Source organism: Teleopsis dalmanni, chromosome 2 (genome assembly GCF_002237135.1).
Source record: "Teleopsis dalmanni isolate 2A chromosome 2, ASM223713v2, whole genome shotgun sequence".
Lineage (NCBI taxonomy): Eukaryota > Metazoa > Arthropoda > Insecta > Diptera > Diopsidae > Teleopsis > Teleopsis dalmanni.
The window spans coordinates 176,021,622-176,038,535 of record NC_051847.1 but is presented as its reverse complement, the minus strand read 5'-3'; the positions used below and the strand labels follow the sequence as shown (position 1 = coordinate 176,038,535).

The following is a 16,914-nucleotide window of genomic DNA, read 5'->3' as shown; positions in this document are numbered from 1 at the left end:
TATATAATATATACATTGTGACCGAAAAGTTTTCGGGAAATTTTAAATAAAACGCAAAATTCTTAATCTTCATCAATATTTATTTTATCTCCTTCAAAATATGCTCCATTAGAAGCAATACACAAATGCCAACGTTTCTTCCAATCATCAAAACATTTTTTATAGGCGCTTTCCGGTATGGCTTTGAGTTCCCTCTGCGAATTCTGTTTTACGTCTTCTATGGATTCAAAACGCGTTCCTCTGAGTGGTAATTTGAGTTTGGGAAACAGGAAAAAGTCACACGGTGCAAGATCAGGTGAATACGGTGGCTGTTCGATGGTATTTATTGAATGTTTGGCCTTAAAATCGTTGATAATGTTGAACAAATTGAGGTGAATCGGAACAAGCCGGGCGTTGACACGTCGCATACACAAATTGTCCACCAAAATCAAACGAGCCATCTCACGACCGATGCCTAGCTCTCGTGCTATCTCTCTAACACTCACATGAGGATTTTTGAACACGATTTCCTTTGCCTTTTCAATGTTTTCGTCGGTGGTAGAGGTCGAAGGTCGTCCAGAACGCGGCATGTCTTCGACGGTCGTACGACAGTCCTGAAAGGCTTTGTACCACTCATAAACTTGAGTTTTCGATAAAACTGATTCCCCATAAGCCTTTTGTAGCATTCGCAACGATTCTGCACACGAAATTTCGTTCGAAAAACAAAATTTGATGCAAACTCTTTGTTCAATATTTTTTTCCATTGTTTTTTTCGCAACGCACTACTGAGGTGAACTGGTTTCAACAGCTGCCGTAAACGAACTGTCTGACAGATCGCGCTCATTTTTGGCATAGTAATTAAGGACAGTGCTGCCAAACTACATAAACTTAAAATATCGAAAATATACAGCGCGCGAATTTTAAATGAGAATTTCCGAAAACCTTTCGGTCACAATGTATACACAAACAAATAAACCTAAGTGAGGCCTGGACGTAGACTAATGAAGAAAAAACAATTTTTTAATAGATAACCAACACAGGGACCCTATCCGGAAGTATTTCCGATAAAGTAAAGTTGGATATTACTTGCTTCTATATTGTACAATATTATTACCATCTATATTATGAAGATATATGATGAAGAACACAGGTGCTCTACCCTGAAGTATTCCCTATTAAGTTGCAAGGTAGAAACGGTCTGGCACACGAGGGGAATTGGTTTTTAGTCTGTACAAACTGGGCGTAGTGACGATGCCTTAGGTATTTTTAAACCTACTTTCCGCACAAAAAAAAAAATATATACATATATATTTATTAAATGTTAACAACAATAAATTTAACATACGTACGAGTGATTTTTTTACTTACCAAAATATGATTTGCTTATATCAATTAATTGATATTTATATATTAATATATAAATATGTAACTTTCTATTAATTTCAAATCAATGTTTTTCAAAAATATAATTTGAGTCAATTCAATTATTCCTATTTTTTTCTTACTTCTTTTCAAACAACCTAATTACTTATATTCAACTCACATACTAGGAATCAAATTTCATAAACATATCAGATCATCTTTGAACTTTTCAAGGAAAAAAAAGCAAAATTTCAAATCAAGATCCTCGTACCAAAAAACATAAATTTTGAACTTATGAAAATAAAAAGAAATAAAAAAAAATCCTTTAAAATAATTTGAAGAAAATTTGATATAAACTTTAGCACTCAAGATGCCTCCGTAATAAAACTGCCAAGTTAGGATGAACTACACGGCAAGGCACGTATCTAACCCAAAAAAAACTGAATGACAGAACAGTAGAGAAAAAATTATAAAGAAAACCGAATTTAAAAAAGCTGTCAGAAATCGAATTTTAAACGAAAGTTTATTTCAATTTATTCGAGTCGTACACAAAAAAAAAACTCCTACGAAAAAACGTACCAAAAATTCTGTACTCAAGCGAAGGACTTTACAAACACAAACCTATGCAAAACCGAATTCCAATTTGAATTCAAAAGGAAATGTTTAAACCAAAAAGGTTCAGAACTTTACACATATGTATATTTTTTGGGGTCTCATGGTCAAGTTGATTGAATACACAAACAACAACTACAGCTACAGCTACAAATACGAATACGAATACATTCGTATAGCCCTACTGCCGTGAAGCCATACAGCCGTATAGCCGTATAGCCGTATAGCCGCACAGCTCGGGGGGAAAACATAGAAGTGTGCTTAATATGTAAATGTTGGGGAATAAGGATGTGCTGCAGCATTTATTCATGAGTTGAGAATGTACTGAATCAATATTTGTGAAGATAATTTATCAAATTATTTTAAATATAAGTAAAAATCATCTTAAAAATAAATTTTTATTGCTTTAAATAATTTTCTATATAAATTAATTTAACATCAGAAGACTTTAAAGGAAAATAACTTACTACATTTATTCCTGTTTTTATTTTTATTGTTATTATTATTGTATTATTATAGTTTGATTTTATTGCACTTCGAGTTTATTGCATATTGGCTTATTGAGAAATTCATAACTCTTCGTGCATAATTCACCAATTTAAATTTATATTATTTATATGACAATCGACTTCAAAGAACCTATCGTATCTGTGGTTGCCCCAAGCAACACATGCCATGCCGCCATTGAATCATATGCAAGCATGGCATTGCCTTCTAGGAAAAATGTGCATCTCTCGTCCTTTTTGTTATTGCACTTGCATTGGCTTGTTAATGCAATGCACAGTATTCTTTCCATTCAATTTATTTTCATACTCAATACTTCGTGCAATTCCATCCGTACTTAAGTTAATACCTTGTACTTGGGTGATTGGAATTGGGCACAGATTTTAATGGTTTTCTCTCGTATAAATAATGTATTTCTCATTAATTTATACACACACAATAAAAATTATTTAACAAATAAAAATTTTTAAAGAAAATATTTCTTTTAACAGTTTATTGAAATTAAATCAAATTTTAATAAACCATTTTTAATAAATCAAGTTTTTTATATTGAATTTAATTTTATACTTTAAAAAAATAAATAAATAAAAAAAAATGTCATATTAGAAAATGATTTAAACAAGAACCACAAAATGCAATTTAAAATTTAAGAACGTTTGATGGAAAATATCACTCACAGACGTATCCTTAAAATATAAAACTAACCGCAAAATGATTGAAAGTGTAAAAAATAAAAAAAGTACTTGTTTGTAGTCAAAGAACTTCAACGTCTATTTATCTTAAAGGAATTGTTTGCTTAAAAACATGCAGATTTTTGACCCCAAAAATTTTTATTTCATAAACTGAAATGGAAATATACAAAAAAAAATATCAGCAATTATTTTTTTACTTAAATAATTTGATATACGTCAAAAAACAACATACACTTGTCAAAGTTTTAACACCTTTCGTACATATATTAGATTTTTATTCAGATATATCTGCTTAACCGTTGATAGCGTAACATCCAATGTACGTCCATATATAGTAATACCAAAAGTCTCATTTTTGACATATCTGTTTATCATCAAAACCCGATGAGAAGTTGACTCTACAATACTCTTTATACAAATACACTTTAAACAAATACTAAATTTTATGCAGGTGTATTTTGGTATTCATTGCATAAAGTAGCATCCAATATACATATATATTAATACCTATAAACTATTTTTTGTCGGATATCGATCAAATATATCTGTTTGTCATAATAATATGATAAGAAAGTTGACTTTGTCTTTTGCTAAAGCTGCAATACTTTTCATATATAAACTATACTTTTATACAAGTACCATAACGCCCAATGCACATATATATTAATAATTATAACCTCTTTTTAGACAAATATCAATTAATTACATATATTTGTTAGATGACCCTGCAAAAATTTTAATTTTCAAAGTATACGAAAATTTCCACAAATATAGAATATAAGAATGCAGTAACGAAATTTAAATGAAGATATAAATAAACTCCTCTAAAAAGTTTGAATGTTAATTCACAGCACTGAATAAGGCCACAAAGCGCAACCTACTTAAATCCCTCACCATCCTCTCTTACATCTTTTATGCTAGTCTTATTATGGTTAATATATATGGTAAAATTTAAAATACCAATTTAACTTAATTTTTTATTTTAATAAGTTTGTAAGAACATTTTACAAAGCAAATTTTAAGCAAATTTCTATTTTTATTAATGCGCATATTGTACCAGTACAACATATAATTAATATTTCAACAAAGTTTAAAATATCATTAGTTCATTTACATGATAAGTTCATTATAAATTTAACTTAAACGTTAAAATATAAATAATTTAAGTATATGCATTTTTAGAAATATATGTAATCAAATTAAAAAAAATTTTGTTCATTAAATGCTTTCTAATATTTCAATTAATCTTTTATAAATATAAATACTACAACTAAGTGAATATTGATCGTATATATTTTTTTTTATATGAAAAAGATATTTAAGGACTAAATACTTATATATTAATCATATATATAATGTATAAACAAACATTTAAGATAAAAATAATATTGAGATATTAAATAAGTATTTATTTATTTCTATTTGAAATAATAACTATAAGATTAATTAATAAAAAAAAATTCAATAATAATAAATAATAAAATTTATAATAAAAATTGTAAGAACAATTATATTAATTATTCTAATAAAGATTATAAAAATTTTAAATATATCCAAAGCCGCTGTGTCAGTCTAAGCAAAAAAAATAATTTGTAGTTATAATAATTATAATAAAAATTATTATAATAATTATAATAAAAATTAGTATACTAATAATTTTTACAGTAGTAATGATAATAATTTCAATGAAAATTACTAATTAAACTAATTAAAAAATTACTAATTAACTAATTATAATAAAAATTATAATAATAAATGCCATCATAATAATTTTTATAATAATAAATATAACAGTAAAAATTATTATAAAAACAATTATATAATGACAATTATTATAATAGAAATAATTAATTATAATAAAAATAATTATAAAAACTTAAAAAAATGATCATTATTTTTATAATAAAAAATAAAAATAAGTAATAAGTAATAAAATAATAATAAGTAATAATTATAATAATGGTTAGAATAATAATTATATAAAAAATCACTGTTGTAATATATATAATAATAATTATAAAATTCATAATTATAATATTTATAATAATAATAATTATAATAGTAATAATTATAATAATATTAATAACAGTAATATACATAATAATCATAATAATTATAGAAGTAATCATAATAATAATAATTATAATCATAATTATAATAATTGTAATAATAATAATTGTAATAATCATAATAATAATAATTATTATAATTATAATAATTATAATAATAATAATTATAATAATTATAATAATTATAATAATTATAATAATCATAATAATCATAATAATAATTAATAATCATAAGAAAAATTATAATAATAACTATAATAATAATTATAATAATTATAATAATAATTATAATAATAATTATAATAATAACTATAATAATAATTATAATAATAAAATAATAATAATAAATTATTACAATAATAATAATAATAATTATAATGATAAGAATTATAATAATAATTTTAATAATAACTATAATAATAATTATAATAAGAATTATAATAAGAATTATAATAATAATTTTAATAATAATTATATAAGTTGCCAAAGAAAGTTCTAAATGACATATATATACTAGAAAGTTACGTATTATAATACGTAGTTAATATACGTATACAGTAGTTCTTCGCTATTCTGAATCTCAAGTATTTTGATATCCCTTATAATCCTGACAAAATTAGAAAATGCAAAAATGTATTGTGTACCTTGTAGTCAGGATCCCATGTGATATTTATCATTTTTCTAGGCAATATAAATTTTATACTCCTATTCGCTTCGTTTATACACTCTATTCGGTTAATCTGCCATTCAATCTATAGATTAATTTAATGAGCAGTAGATTATTGTTCAATTTTCCTACAGTTTTGTTAAAATAAATTTATGAACAAATAAAATACTCTTCCTGGATTATTAATATGAATCCAGCAATCCAAATGTCTTACTAATCTGAATTGACCGCCACTCTATCGATCCGTATTAGCGGAGTTCTACTGTATGTAATATTAATCTTGATAATAATAATTTTATTAATAATTATCCTCCTCATAGCCACAGTAATCATCATCTTCACCCTGGTTAAGCATATCTTTTAATGATGAATATTCGCGTTCTGTATCTACCTCATTATCATGTTCACCATAAAGCTCTCCATCGTCTTCTATATCATCTATTAAAACAAAGAAACAAATTATTGTTAATATTATAGACAAAAATAATTAAGAAGAATAGTACCATTTTCAACCACAACGGGCTCATGTTTAGCTAAAGTTGGTGCTGACTCAACAACTGGCAATCCAATTTCTAGTTTAGACATTTTAGCTTTGGGGCCACCAATACTAGTATAAGCTGGACGACCTCGACTAATCAATATAGATATTTATTTATTTAAAAAAAAATTCAAAATCATATAAAACTAATATTTTTACTTATATTTTTGTTGGCTAGTGCTTGGTTCATCAAGAAATTTGATATCCTTCACATCTGCTGACTGAGTTTCATGTGATGTACTAGGTTCAGCACTATTAGCATCATTTTTAAGTATACAACCAGCTTCGGTCAATGATCTTAATATATCATAATTAATTTTATTTGAAATTTTCTTTTCTTGTAACATTTTTTCTATAGCTTCAGAGGCACTAGACGATGGACCTATACATTTTTTTCGTGGTTTACGCTTTTTCTTCTCTGGCTTACCCTCTTCCCGCTCTTTAGCTAATCTTTCCTCTTTCTCTTCTAACTCCTTTAGGTAGCCAGAGTTTATAGAATTCCAGACTGCCGTTTTATACGTAACTTCATCATTACTTAATATATAACCATCAATTTCTTCATCATCATCAAGATAAGTTAAGTCATCCGGCTGTTCTTCAACTTGTTTACTATTTGCAATTTCCATCAAATCTTCTGGAGTCAAAGTTATCATTTGCTCAATATCGGGTTTCAGATTTTCAAATTTAATATTTTCCGCTTTTATTGTAGCATCAGAATATCCTTCTACTTTCATAAATTGTGATATAGCATCCCTGTTTGATTGAGTTATAAATTTTTCTGCATCCAGTTCTTCCTTTTGATCGAAAGCATTTAAACCAGGGAAACATTTTACGGCTGCTTTATGGGTCTTCTTCATTTCTTTCTCTAAGTAATCATCGATTTCTCGCTGCAGCTGCGTTAATTCCATTTCTCCAATCTAAAATAAGTTACGAAAAAAATTTTCAGTTTTATTTATAAATAAAGAGGTTATATTGTAAATTAATAAAATAAAAATAAAATAAATTATAAAATTTAATAAAAAATTTAAGCTTCAGATCCATTCATATTATATTGTTATCAATAATGTGGCTAGCTTTCAATGTCCAGTCCATATAAATATGGGTCAAATTATTTTATTCAAATTATTTTAACGATTTTATGTTATCAAATATACAAAAAAAAAAATTAAATGATTTCATTACATATATATTATAATTTTGTAAAATCAGATTGTTATGGAATTATAGGAAAACAAAATGGAATTATCGGACTTTTTATATTTTATATATAATAAAACCATAACACAATCATTTTTTTTATAATTATTTTTTAATAAAAAATATAAATAATTAAATAATTTTAATGGCTGCTATTTTTAATAATTAATTTATTTTATATCTCAAGTTTAATTTCAAAAATATGAATTTATTTATTAAAAACAAGTATAAAAAAATTTAGAAACAAAAAAAACTTTCGCCCAACGTGGGGCTCGAACCCACGACCCTGAGATTAAGAGTCTCATGCTCTACCGACTGAGCTAGCCGGGCAGTTACCTGAACGTCGCCAAAAAATATATTTAAATTAATTCAGATTTATTAAGAGAACTCTCTTTTTCTCATTACACCAATTTAGAAGAGTAGCCGTAGCCTCTACCTATAGCTCTCTTATTTTATTTATATCGTAAAAACATTGCCATATTCAAATTTTTAGTTTATACTCACATCTTTTATACGATCACGATCTTTTTTACGTGCTGCTTTGAATGATGGTGGATCTTGTTCGGCTTCCAAATCAACAGACATGAATTCTTCCAAGGTCAATAAACTGGAAGGAGTTTCGGAAAACTCCACCAATCTTTTGCGTAAAGTTGATTCATGAATTTTTACAATTTTAACTATATCCATAGGCATACGATTGAATTCATGCATGCGTCCAGCTATTAATAACGCTGAAGAATAAAAAAAAAATTTTTTAAAAAACTCTTTAGTTTATACTATAATATATTTTAATATTTTATTTTAAAATAAAAATATATTGAAAAAAAGCACAAAATTAAATTAAAATAAATTAATAGAATCGTTTCAGTCAGTTGTAATGTTATCTCTGTTTTTGCTAGTTATAATCATTTTTCAAGGAAAATCTTTTTTAATTAGAAATATATATATTTTTAGTTACTAAGTTTCAGATTATGTAAAATTTTTTGAAATATATCAACCCTCATTTTTATAATAAATACATCTTTAGTATTTTGCATATATAATTATTTTATGTCGGAGCTGGTTTTTGGTCCTTTATACATAAAGTCTTGTTCTTTTGCACAAGCTATGATTATATTCAACCATATACTTCTCTTTAACTCTTACCATTCTAATGCTTTTGTAACATATATTAATTTTTTTGTAACAAAATTCATCGTAAGAAAATTCATGGTATATATTTCGATTGACCTATTTTTAAAAACTAATAAAATTATCTAAAATTTTTATTTTGGTTTTTATCACTAGTAATTAAAGAGATAATAATGTGCCTTAATATAGACTTCATATAAGACTATTAATCCTTTTACTCACTTTTAATGCACTTTATTTAATATACTTTAAAATTTAAACTTACCAGCACCACACAATCCTGTCGGTCGACGTCCTGAATGCAATGAATCCTTTTTCATGCGCTGCACAATGCGAAGAGCTGTCATAGAGACTTCATGAGTTTTATTGCCAAACTGTAATTTATTGGCGAATCGCATAATGTACAAGCAGGGATCTGCAAAAATATGAAATAACGTGTTTCACATAAATACTTGTATAATGAAACAGAAACACTGCATATCACATCAATAAGCATAAATACAAATTTACTCATTCATTTATTTATAAATAATTAATTTTTATTTATTGGGTGTCAATATAAAAGCGGAAGTGAAAATTAACGAATTTCATGGTTGAGAAAAAAATTAAGTTGATGTGGAGGAAAAAATTAAACAGAAAATACTATAAAAAGAAAAATATTTATAAAAATCAAAAAATAAAAAAAAATACACGGAAAAGAAACCAGTTAACGGTTTTAAAAGGAACTTAAATTTAACTGCAACGCGTTTAAAAATAAGCCTCGGCGTATCCAAAATAATGAGAGGCTTAAGCGTGTGTTTACGTCCACGTCTACCACGCAAAACTCAATCAGGCAAAAAGAAACAAACATAATACCCAAAAGTGGAAAGTATGTATCGAAACAATGGGTAGACTGGCGCTGTTGTCTGTTGAAAGAAGAATTCGACCTTGAAACAAGTATCCAACTATGGCAATAGCCAGTCGGTGCTGCTGCGTTGCAGCTTCAAGCGCTTGTTTTTTGGCCTCTGGCGCGAAGTTAATACCAAAGAGCAGTTAAAAAAAGTCTTGAACCCGATCTTGAGCAATGCAACCCAAGTCCAAACTCAATGCACTTTGCACAACAACACAACCGGTGGTGCAGTTTGTATGCGTTTTCCACTAAATTATCGATGTTTAAATAACAGCAGCAACCGCAACTGCAACAGCAACAACAACAATGTGTAGCAAGTGCAATTTGTTGTAAGCATAAAATTAATAAAATTAACAAATATCGTAAAAATATGTAGACCAACTGGTTTTCACGGCTGAGACACCGATAAAAATTCAAATTAAATTGTTGCAAACAAAAACAATAATGAAATAGGGGCGTGACCATTGAACAAACAAAAAATTAAATAAAATTTTATTTCCATTTTTATTGTTGGAGATTTATTGAATTTTATGGGTATTAATGTATTGAGTAAGTGATATCATTATGATATCAATATGATATCACTGACATTTAATAAGATTTCATTTAAAAATCTTTTATGTTAATGTTTATACATACGAATATAAACATACATGGACTAAGCTTATCGGAAAGGTGTAATTCTCGGATTGCATTACGAAATCGATGGACAGCGTGACTATTTCAAAATAAATAAATAAATTTTTTGACATTGAAAATGTTTTAAAATTATTTCTTCTAATTTCATATAAGAAATCAAATTTTTTTTTTGTCTTTCATTACTGGGACTAAATATTGCAGATTATAATCTATATATGCTGGTATGCACACATATGAATGTCACTAAATTTCAAGTTCACGGTTTTGTTTTTTAAAGAATTTTAAATTTTTATTTCGATCGTTATTTATTTTATATATCTACACGTATTTCGGCAAATTCATCTTTCCCTTCGTCACTACACTTCTTGATGCGATCGACAAACAAGCGCAGGCAAAAATCTGGAAAACTACCAGTGGACAAACATGCAAAAGAGTTAAGCCGAATTTATGGGCTACACCTACGACAAATCAAAAATCTACCGAACATTCATATTTATGTAGAAAAGGGCAGCAAAGATGAGAGCAGTCTTCTAAGGGACGCTGGACCTATACAGTCATTCGTAACAAGTGGACTACAATCTGATTCAAATATTGAGCGGTCACGAAAGCTTTTTAGAATATCTTTACCGATTTTAGCTGGCAGATAGTCTCTATTGCTTAAACTGTCAGCGTCGCAGAAAGCACAGAATATGTAGTGTTTTGTTGTGATCGCTTTATAGAGGAACGGAACTACTCTTGGAGGCTTCAAGGGCATCTACCATCCCCTAGCAGCATTACACATGAAATGTGTTCAAGCAGCTTTAAACGGAATAAGCGAAAACCTCTTTCACAGCTTGCGGGGAGAACGTTTTTATAAAAAAAAAAAAACAGCTGCAGTGATACAACTACAACGATGACGAATGTATGAAAAGTGTACATAATTGACGAAATGACGACAAAAAAACAGGCGTTTGAGCTTCGTGCAGTGGACGGCCTCTTGGTTGTAGTGGATTGAAGTCTCACATTGACTGAGCTTTCAATTGTTGTACACCTCAATACTATTGTCTGTGGTATTACAGTACAGAAAAAGCAAAAACTCATTACAAAGTCTCTTAATTTAACTAACATAACAAATGACTATTTTACAACGAAATAAGTACAATTTAAATTTTTATGCTTTTTATCTTTGATTTACATTATCAGAATAAATCTCAAAAGTCGTGGTAAACCATTGTCCTTTCTAATAATAATGGTTTACACTTTAAAAAAGAGTTAAATTCTTAAATCTTTTAATGTACTTAAACCATTCGTCATCTCTGGATATACATTCAAAAAGAAAAGAATTTAATTATGTTTTTAATGTGGTTTCTGCATACGACATTACTTTATCTGACTTGTATCCACTTACATCATGTATTGTGGTAAACTATACCTATGTTGGTAGAAGCCTAAGAGATGTACAGAAGTGCTAAAATTGTTAAATAATTAACAAACAATGTAAAGTAAAGTCTTTCTTCACCTTAAGTAGAATATCTGTTTCAAAAACCACCTTCAGCACTGACTACCATTCAAATATTAACAGAAATAAGGGTAAAACTTATAATAAAACTGTACCTAAAGTGATGATTTTTGCGACTTACAGATACTTAGTACTTAATAAACCATAATACTATGAAAAATAAAGATACAGGGTTTATTAAAAAAATAATTATATATGGATTACTTATTAAAACACGTAAAACTCGTAATTTAAATTATATAATTTTATTTACAAAAATTAGAACATATTTATGCATAAATGTACGCTCTAGAGATGACTGTATAAACATAATTTTTTCTTTAGATTCTTTCAAGACCACAAAAATATTTATAAATAACCAACGTGTACTATGGGAGATTGGAAGCTGATGTGAATAATAACAAAAAGATATTTTATTAACTTAAGAACTGTACCGGCTCTAACAGGATTCAACAATATTTATAACTATAATAAATTCAACTAAATGAGAATTATAATTTTAATTTATAGCTATTTTATATATATTAATAAAAAATTATAATTTTACTTATTATTCGTATTTATTATCACATATATTTTGGATATATTAAATAAAACATATATATGTCTGTCTATCAAAATACTCTTTACAAGAATGAGCACTTTTCTTTTATTAATAGTAGTATTAATTAAATTAAAGTAATTAATTAAGTAATTAAATTAAATTATATCACATTATTCATATTATTTCAAAAATGAAGTGTTATCAAAAACAATACGTTTGTGTAGTTTTAATATACCAAGTAATGTAAATAAGAGTTTTTTCAGTATATAAGAATAATTTCGAATTTTATATAAAATTGAAAATGTTAAGAAAAACACCAGAAGATTTAACATTTCGCAATCACTTGAATTATGTTATTGTGTTAACATCATCCCACGTTACTTAGGGGAGCAAAAATAGGTCAGTATTGAATAAGAATAAAAACCGAAATTCTTATTTTGCGAAATATGAGCTTGGATGTTAAATTAAATCTTATAGATTCATATAGTGTTGCCAGATAACACGACAAATAATTTCAACCAGTAACATGTAACTTGTACTTCGAAAACAGGACGATTAAACTGTTTTGCGGCCTCGATTTTCGAACTTCTCGACTGATTTTGATTCCTAATAGCTTGAATTGGTGAGGACTAAAGGTGTGTTGTGAGGTCAATAATTAATAATTTAGTTATTAAATTTAATTAAATGTATAAAATAATAATCATTTTAGATTAAATAATTAATTTTTAGTTAAAAAACTAAAAAATATGAATAATATTTGACAAATTTATTTCAACCATTAGATTCCTTGTGTTTTTAGGATTAGATAGGTGAAAAAAGTGAAACGCCAGCCAGTTATATTAGTAATATGTTTCTATTAGTATTTTGTATACACTGCTATGGTCTTTTTATTTAAATTTTTATTTATTTATTTTAGTTTATCATTTAAATAATAAATAATAATAAAATAAATAAATATATATATATATATATATAAATAAATATATATAAATAATTATAATTAAATATCAATAAATATAAGTAAATTTAAGTAAATAATAAATAAATATAAATAATTATCAATAAATATAAGTAAATATAAATAAATATAAATAAATATAAATAAATATAAATAAATATAAATAAATATAAATAATATAATAAAAATATTTAAATGACAAAATAAAAAATAATTTATTTTTATTTGTATCTAAAAAATTGACCAGAGTAGCCTAATACAAAAATATTATTAATTTTTTAATTTATTATAAATTTTTAATAAAGTCAAGACTTAAAAAAATATGGTAAGTGAAAATAAACTAAGTTTTTCTTTAAAAATTTTAAATCCTCAGAATTAAAAAAATTATAAAAAATGCATTTTTGTAATAAAATCAAACAAATTATCAATTTGCATATTCTATCGAGTATTTATTATTTAAAAAATTTTCGAATAACATTTCTTGATTACAATTTTTAGCTGAAGGCACTTTATATCTACATAATCTCCTACCTCTCCAATCACAGCAATGGAAATATTGATAGAAAAAAAACATACTTTCAAATAGAAATAGTTTTTCTTAAAATGCATTTGAGTTGCAAACATTAAAATACCATTAGACTAAAAAAGCTTAAAATACACAAACATCAACAGCAATTGCAACAGCAACAGCAACATTTGCTAGCAACATTTGAGATGTCATCTCATCGCATTGCAGGGTCGTCCGTCCGCTGCTATACAAACGTACTTAAGAATGCATGCAAAAAAGTTATTAAATGAGGAGAAAAAATAAAATTGCAATTCATTTAAGTTTAATAAAAAATTTTTTTATACAATATTACAGAGCAAGTTCCCATTCACAGAATGGCAATGGAGACTTAAGTTTGTTTGCAGCATTTTTATACTGCAACATCTGATTGAGACAGTTGTGGAGCAAAGCAATGAAAAATGGGGAAAAAAGCAAACTTTGCTACGTCATAAATACTCGTACTGCTCTTAAAACCCTGCTTAAGAGTTGATCAAATTAGCAATAGGACAAAATTTAGGGTTTAATTTAACATCTGCATTTCACGTCGCAGTGAGTGAGTTAGTTTATGCATAAACTCACTGAGATACAGTCACTGCTTACAGGGTGCTATGTAGGCGCAAAGTAAAAGTGTGTCAAGTGTGTGAAACTTCGCTTACTGAACTTAAGTCGTCAACTATCCACTTAAGCTTATTTTATTTGCTGTTACATTTGTGACACTTCACCGAATACAGACTAAGTTGCAGGCAGGCGTAGGTACTAACAGACAAGTGAAATCCAAACTAACATACTTACAGATATAGCATTTACTTCAAGTTACGACTGCATAAGTATCTCAAATAAAATTGTCAATATAACACGAACTGACAGCAGATGCAGATACTTGTGTTTGAGTTTGTTTTGACTGAGATTAGATAAACTTTTGTTTGTGAAAAATTGTTTAGAGCTTGAATATTGTTAAGTCACTATTGGACTAGTAAACAAATTATGGTCGCCTTATTCATTTAAGAGAACTATAACTAAGGCTCATTCAAAAGCGAATGTAGCGAATATCAATGGTGCCAATCTAAGTTGCGATTTGAGATACTTAAGGTAAATGTTTGCAATTTACTTTGATTTTGGATTATATTTATGACGAAAGGTTCGAAGGTCTTAATGGCACATACGAAAGATTTAAATGCAGTTCAAGATCTTTTTTTCATTTTTTTTTTCTTTATTTACTTTTACTTTAACAATTAATTACTAATATTTTAACTTTAAAATTTGTTTTTAAGTTTATATATTTTTCCATGCACACGTTAAAAAAATATATTTACTGACTTAGTTTTATAATAAATGCACTTATGGTAGAGTTTTTACTATGACAATACCTAAAATATATATTTATTGCATTTAACATTGAGTACGACACAATTTATTATACATAATGCACCTAAGTTCCTGGTACCCTAAAATAGAGCAATTTCAAATCAGATCAGCCAAATCGTACTTACACCCTCTAACAATATAATTTATTAACATTATTTTTTTTTTAATAAATATGGTCAGCCAAAAATTCAATTAATTAAAATAATTTAAAAAATAAATTTTTGTTGTTGTTACTAATATTTGTCTTTTTTACTATACACAGAAGACCTAAGTTAAGCCGTTAAGTATAAATATTTATACTCAATGGTTGAACATTGACTGCTTGCATGAGTAGTGTAATAGAGTTAACTTCATAATAAATATATAAATTTATATATATTTATACTCAATGGATGAACATTAACTGCATGCGTGAGTAGTGTGATAGAGTTTACTTTATAATTAATATGAATTTAATATAGTACGGTGATTTGTTTGCAGTATGGCATTAAATACAAATGATATTTAAAATTTTCGGAAATTTGTAACGTATACAGTAAAAATGACTTATAACGACATCTGCTATAATGACCAAACCGATATAAAGACCAATTAGGTTTGACATATAGACATACAGAATTTGCAACCTTTTATAGTGCCATTGATATAATGACATATCGGTTATTGCGACTGTATTTTAATAAAAATTTTTGATGGTGATTTTAGTTACGGGTTACGACTATTCTACCATACACAAACATAAAAATTTGTTCACTCTTCTCTTTCTCTTTCACTCCTCCCACAAAGAAATACTATTACATAAAACATAACATCGTTGATTATGTTGAGTGAGTAAATTAGTATATAGTAAACAAAATAGATGATAACCTTCGGTAGTTTAACATAACTGGGATCTCATTTGAACGTAGAGTGTATGTCTTCAAAATGAAACGACCAAAAAAAATCTTCAAGTGGAGATATAATATGTTAGTAAAAATATGTAAAATATATATAATAATGTGTAATTATATATGATTTATAAAATATACATATTTCTAGAAACATTACTATATTTTCTGTTATTTTCATTTCTGTAACCGTTTATAATGATTGTCGGTTATAACGACCAGATTGAAACCGCCCTTTCAATGTCTGGTATAACAACCTGTTTCGACTGTATTTGAAGTCGAACAGTGTTTTAATAATCACATAGTCCAATTATTTTAACTCGCCTATATTATATTGAGATAATATTGGGACAATTTACACAAATTATCTTGTTAAATATGTTAAGTAAAAAGAAATAGTTTAATTATAATTAGGGGATACAAATAAGTTAGATACATACGATATTAATGTTTGATAAATTTACATATTTGTAAAAAAATAAATCAATTTTTATTATTAAAGTGGTTATAAAATATGATATTTTAATTTAAAATTTGTGCTTCCTTATTAGTTAATAAATATTGTTAAAACATTGAAGAGAAATTTTTTTTATAAAATAAAAAAAAAGTTTAATTTATTATATAAACATTATATGTAAACATTACATTATTTTATAAACATCAATTTAAATTTTTTTTTATAGAAGACGAACAAAAATACATATATTTGTATATTAAGTTTTTTACTAATTATTCATAAAACATTATAGCATATATTTTATATGATGCACAAAAAAATTACTATGCCTTATATATATTTATATGAAAAATATCTTTTTAACAATATTTGTTACTCT

General features: G+C 26.4%; 1 protein-coding gene and 1 non-coding gene across 4 annotated transcripts in view; both read right to left on the bottom strand.

Annotated features, from left to right (window-relative positions):
- LOC119681705 (transcription factor IIIB 90 kDa subunit) overlaps positions 1-16,914 on the bottom strand; it is a 107,608-nt gene that overhangs the window by 37,523 nt on the left and 53,171 nt on the right. The window contains exons 3-8 of one of the 3 annotated variants that reach the window (XR_005252529.1): positions 9,017-9,166; positions 8,125-8,351; positions 6,583-7,340; positions 6,389-6,516; positions 6,100-6,323; positions 5,705-6,013 (exon numbers count right to left, since the gene is read on the bottom strand). The exons of 1 other annotated variant lie outside the window; for it this stretch is intronic. Coding sequence is in view for 1 of the 2 variants with exons in the window: in XM_038094966.1 (XP_037950894.1) it covers positions 6,184-6,323; positions 6,389-6,516; positions 6,583-7,340; positions 8,125-8,351; positions 9,017-9,166 (1,403 nt within the window). In the remaining variant the exon portion in view is untranslated. Of the gene's footprint in view, positions 1-5,704; positions 6,324-6,388; positions 6,517-6,582; positions 7,341-8,124; positions 8,352-9,016; positions 9,167-16,914 lie in introns of those variants that run through there. One more of the 3 variants, XM_038094966.1, reaches the window with a different exon arrangement.
- Positions 7,878-7,950, bottom strand: Trnak-cuu. The gene has a single exon. It is a non-coding gene; the product is annotated as a tRNA-Lys (tRNA).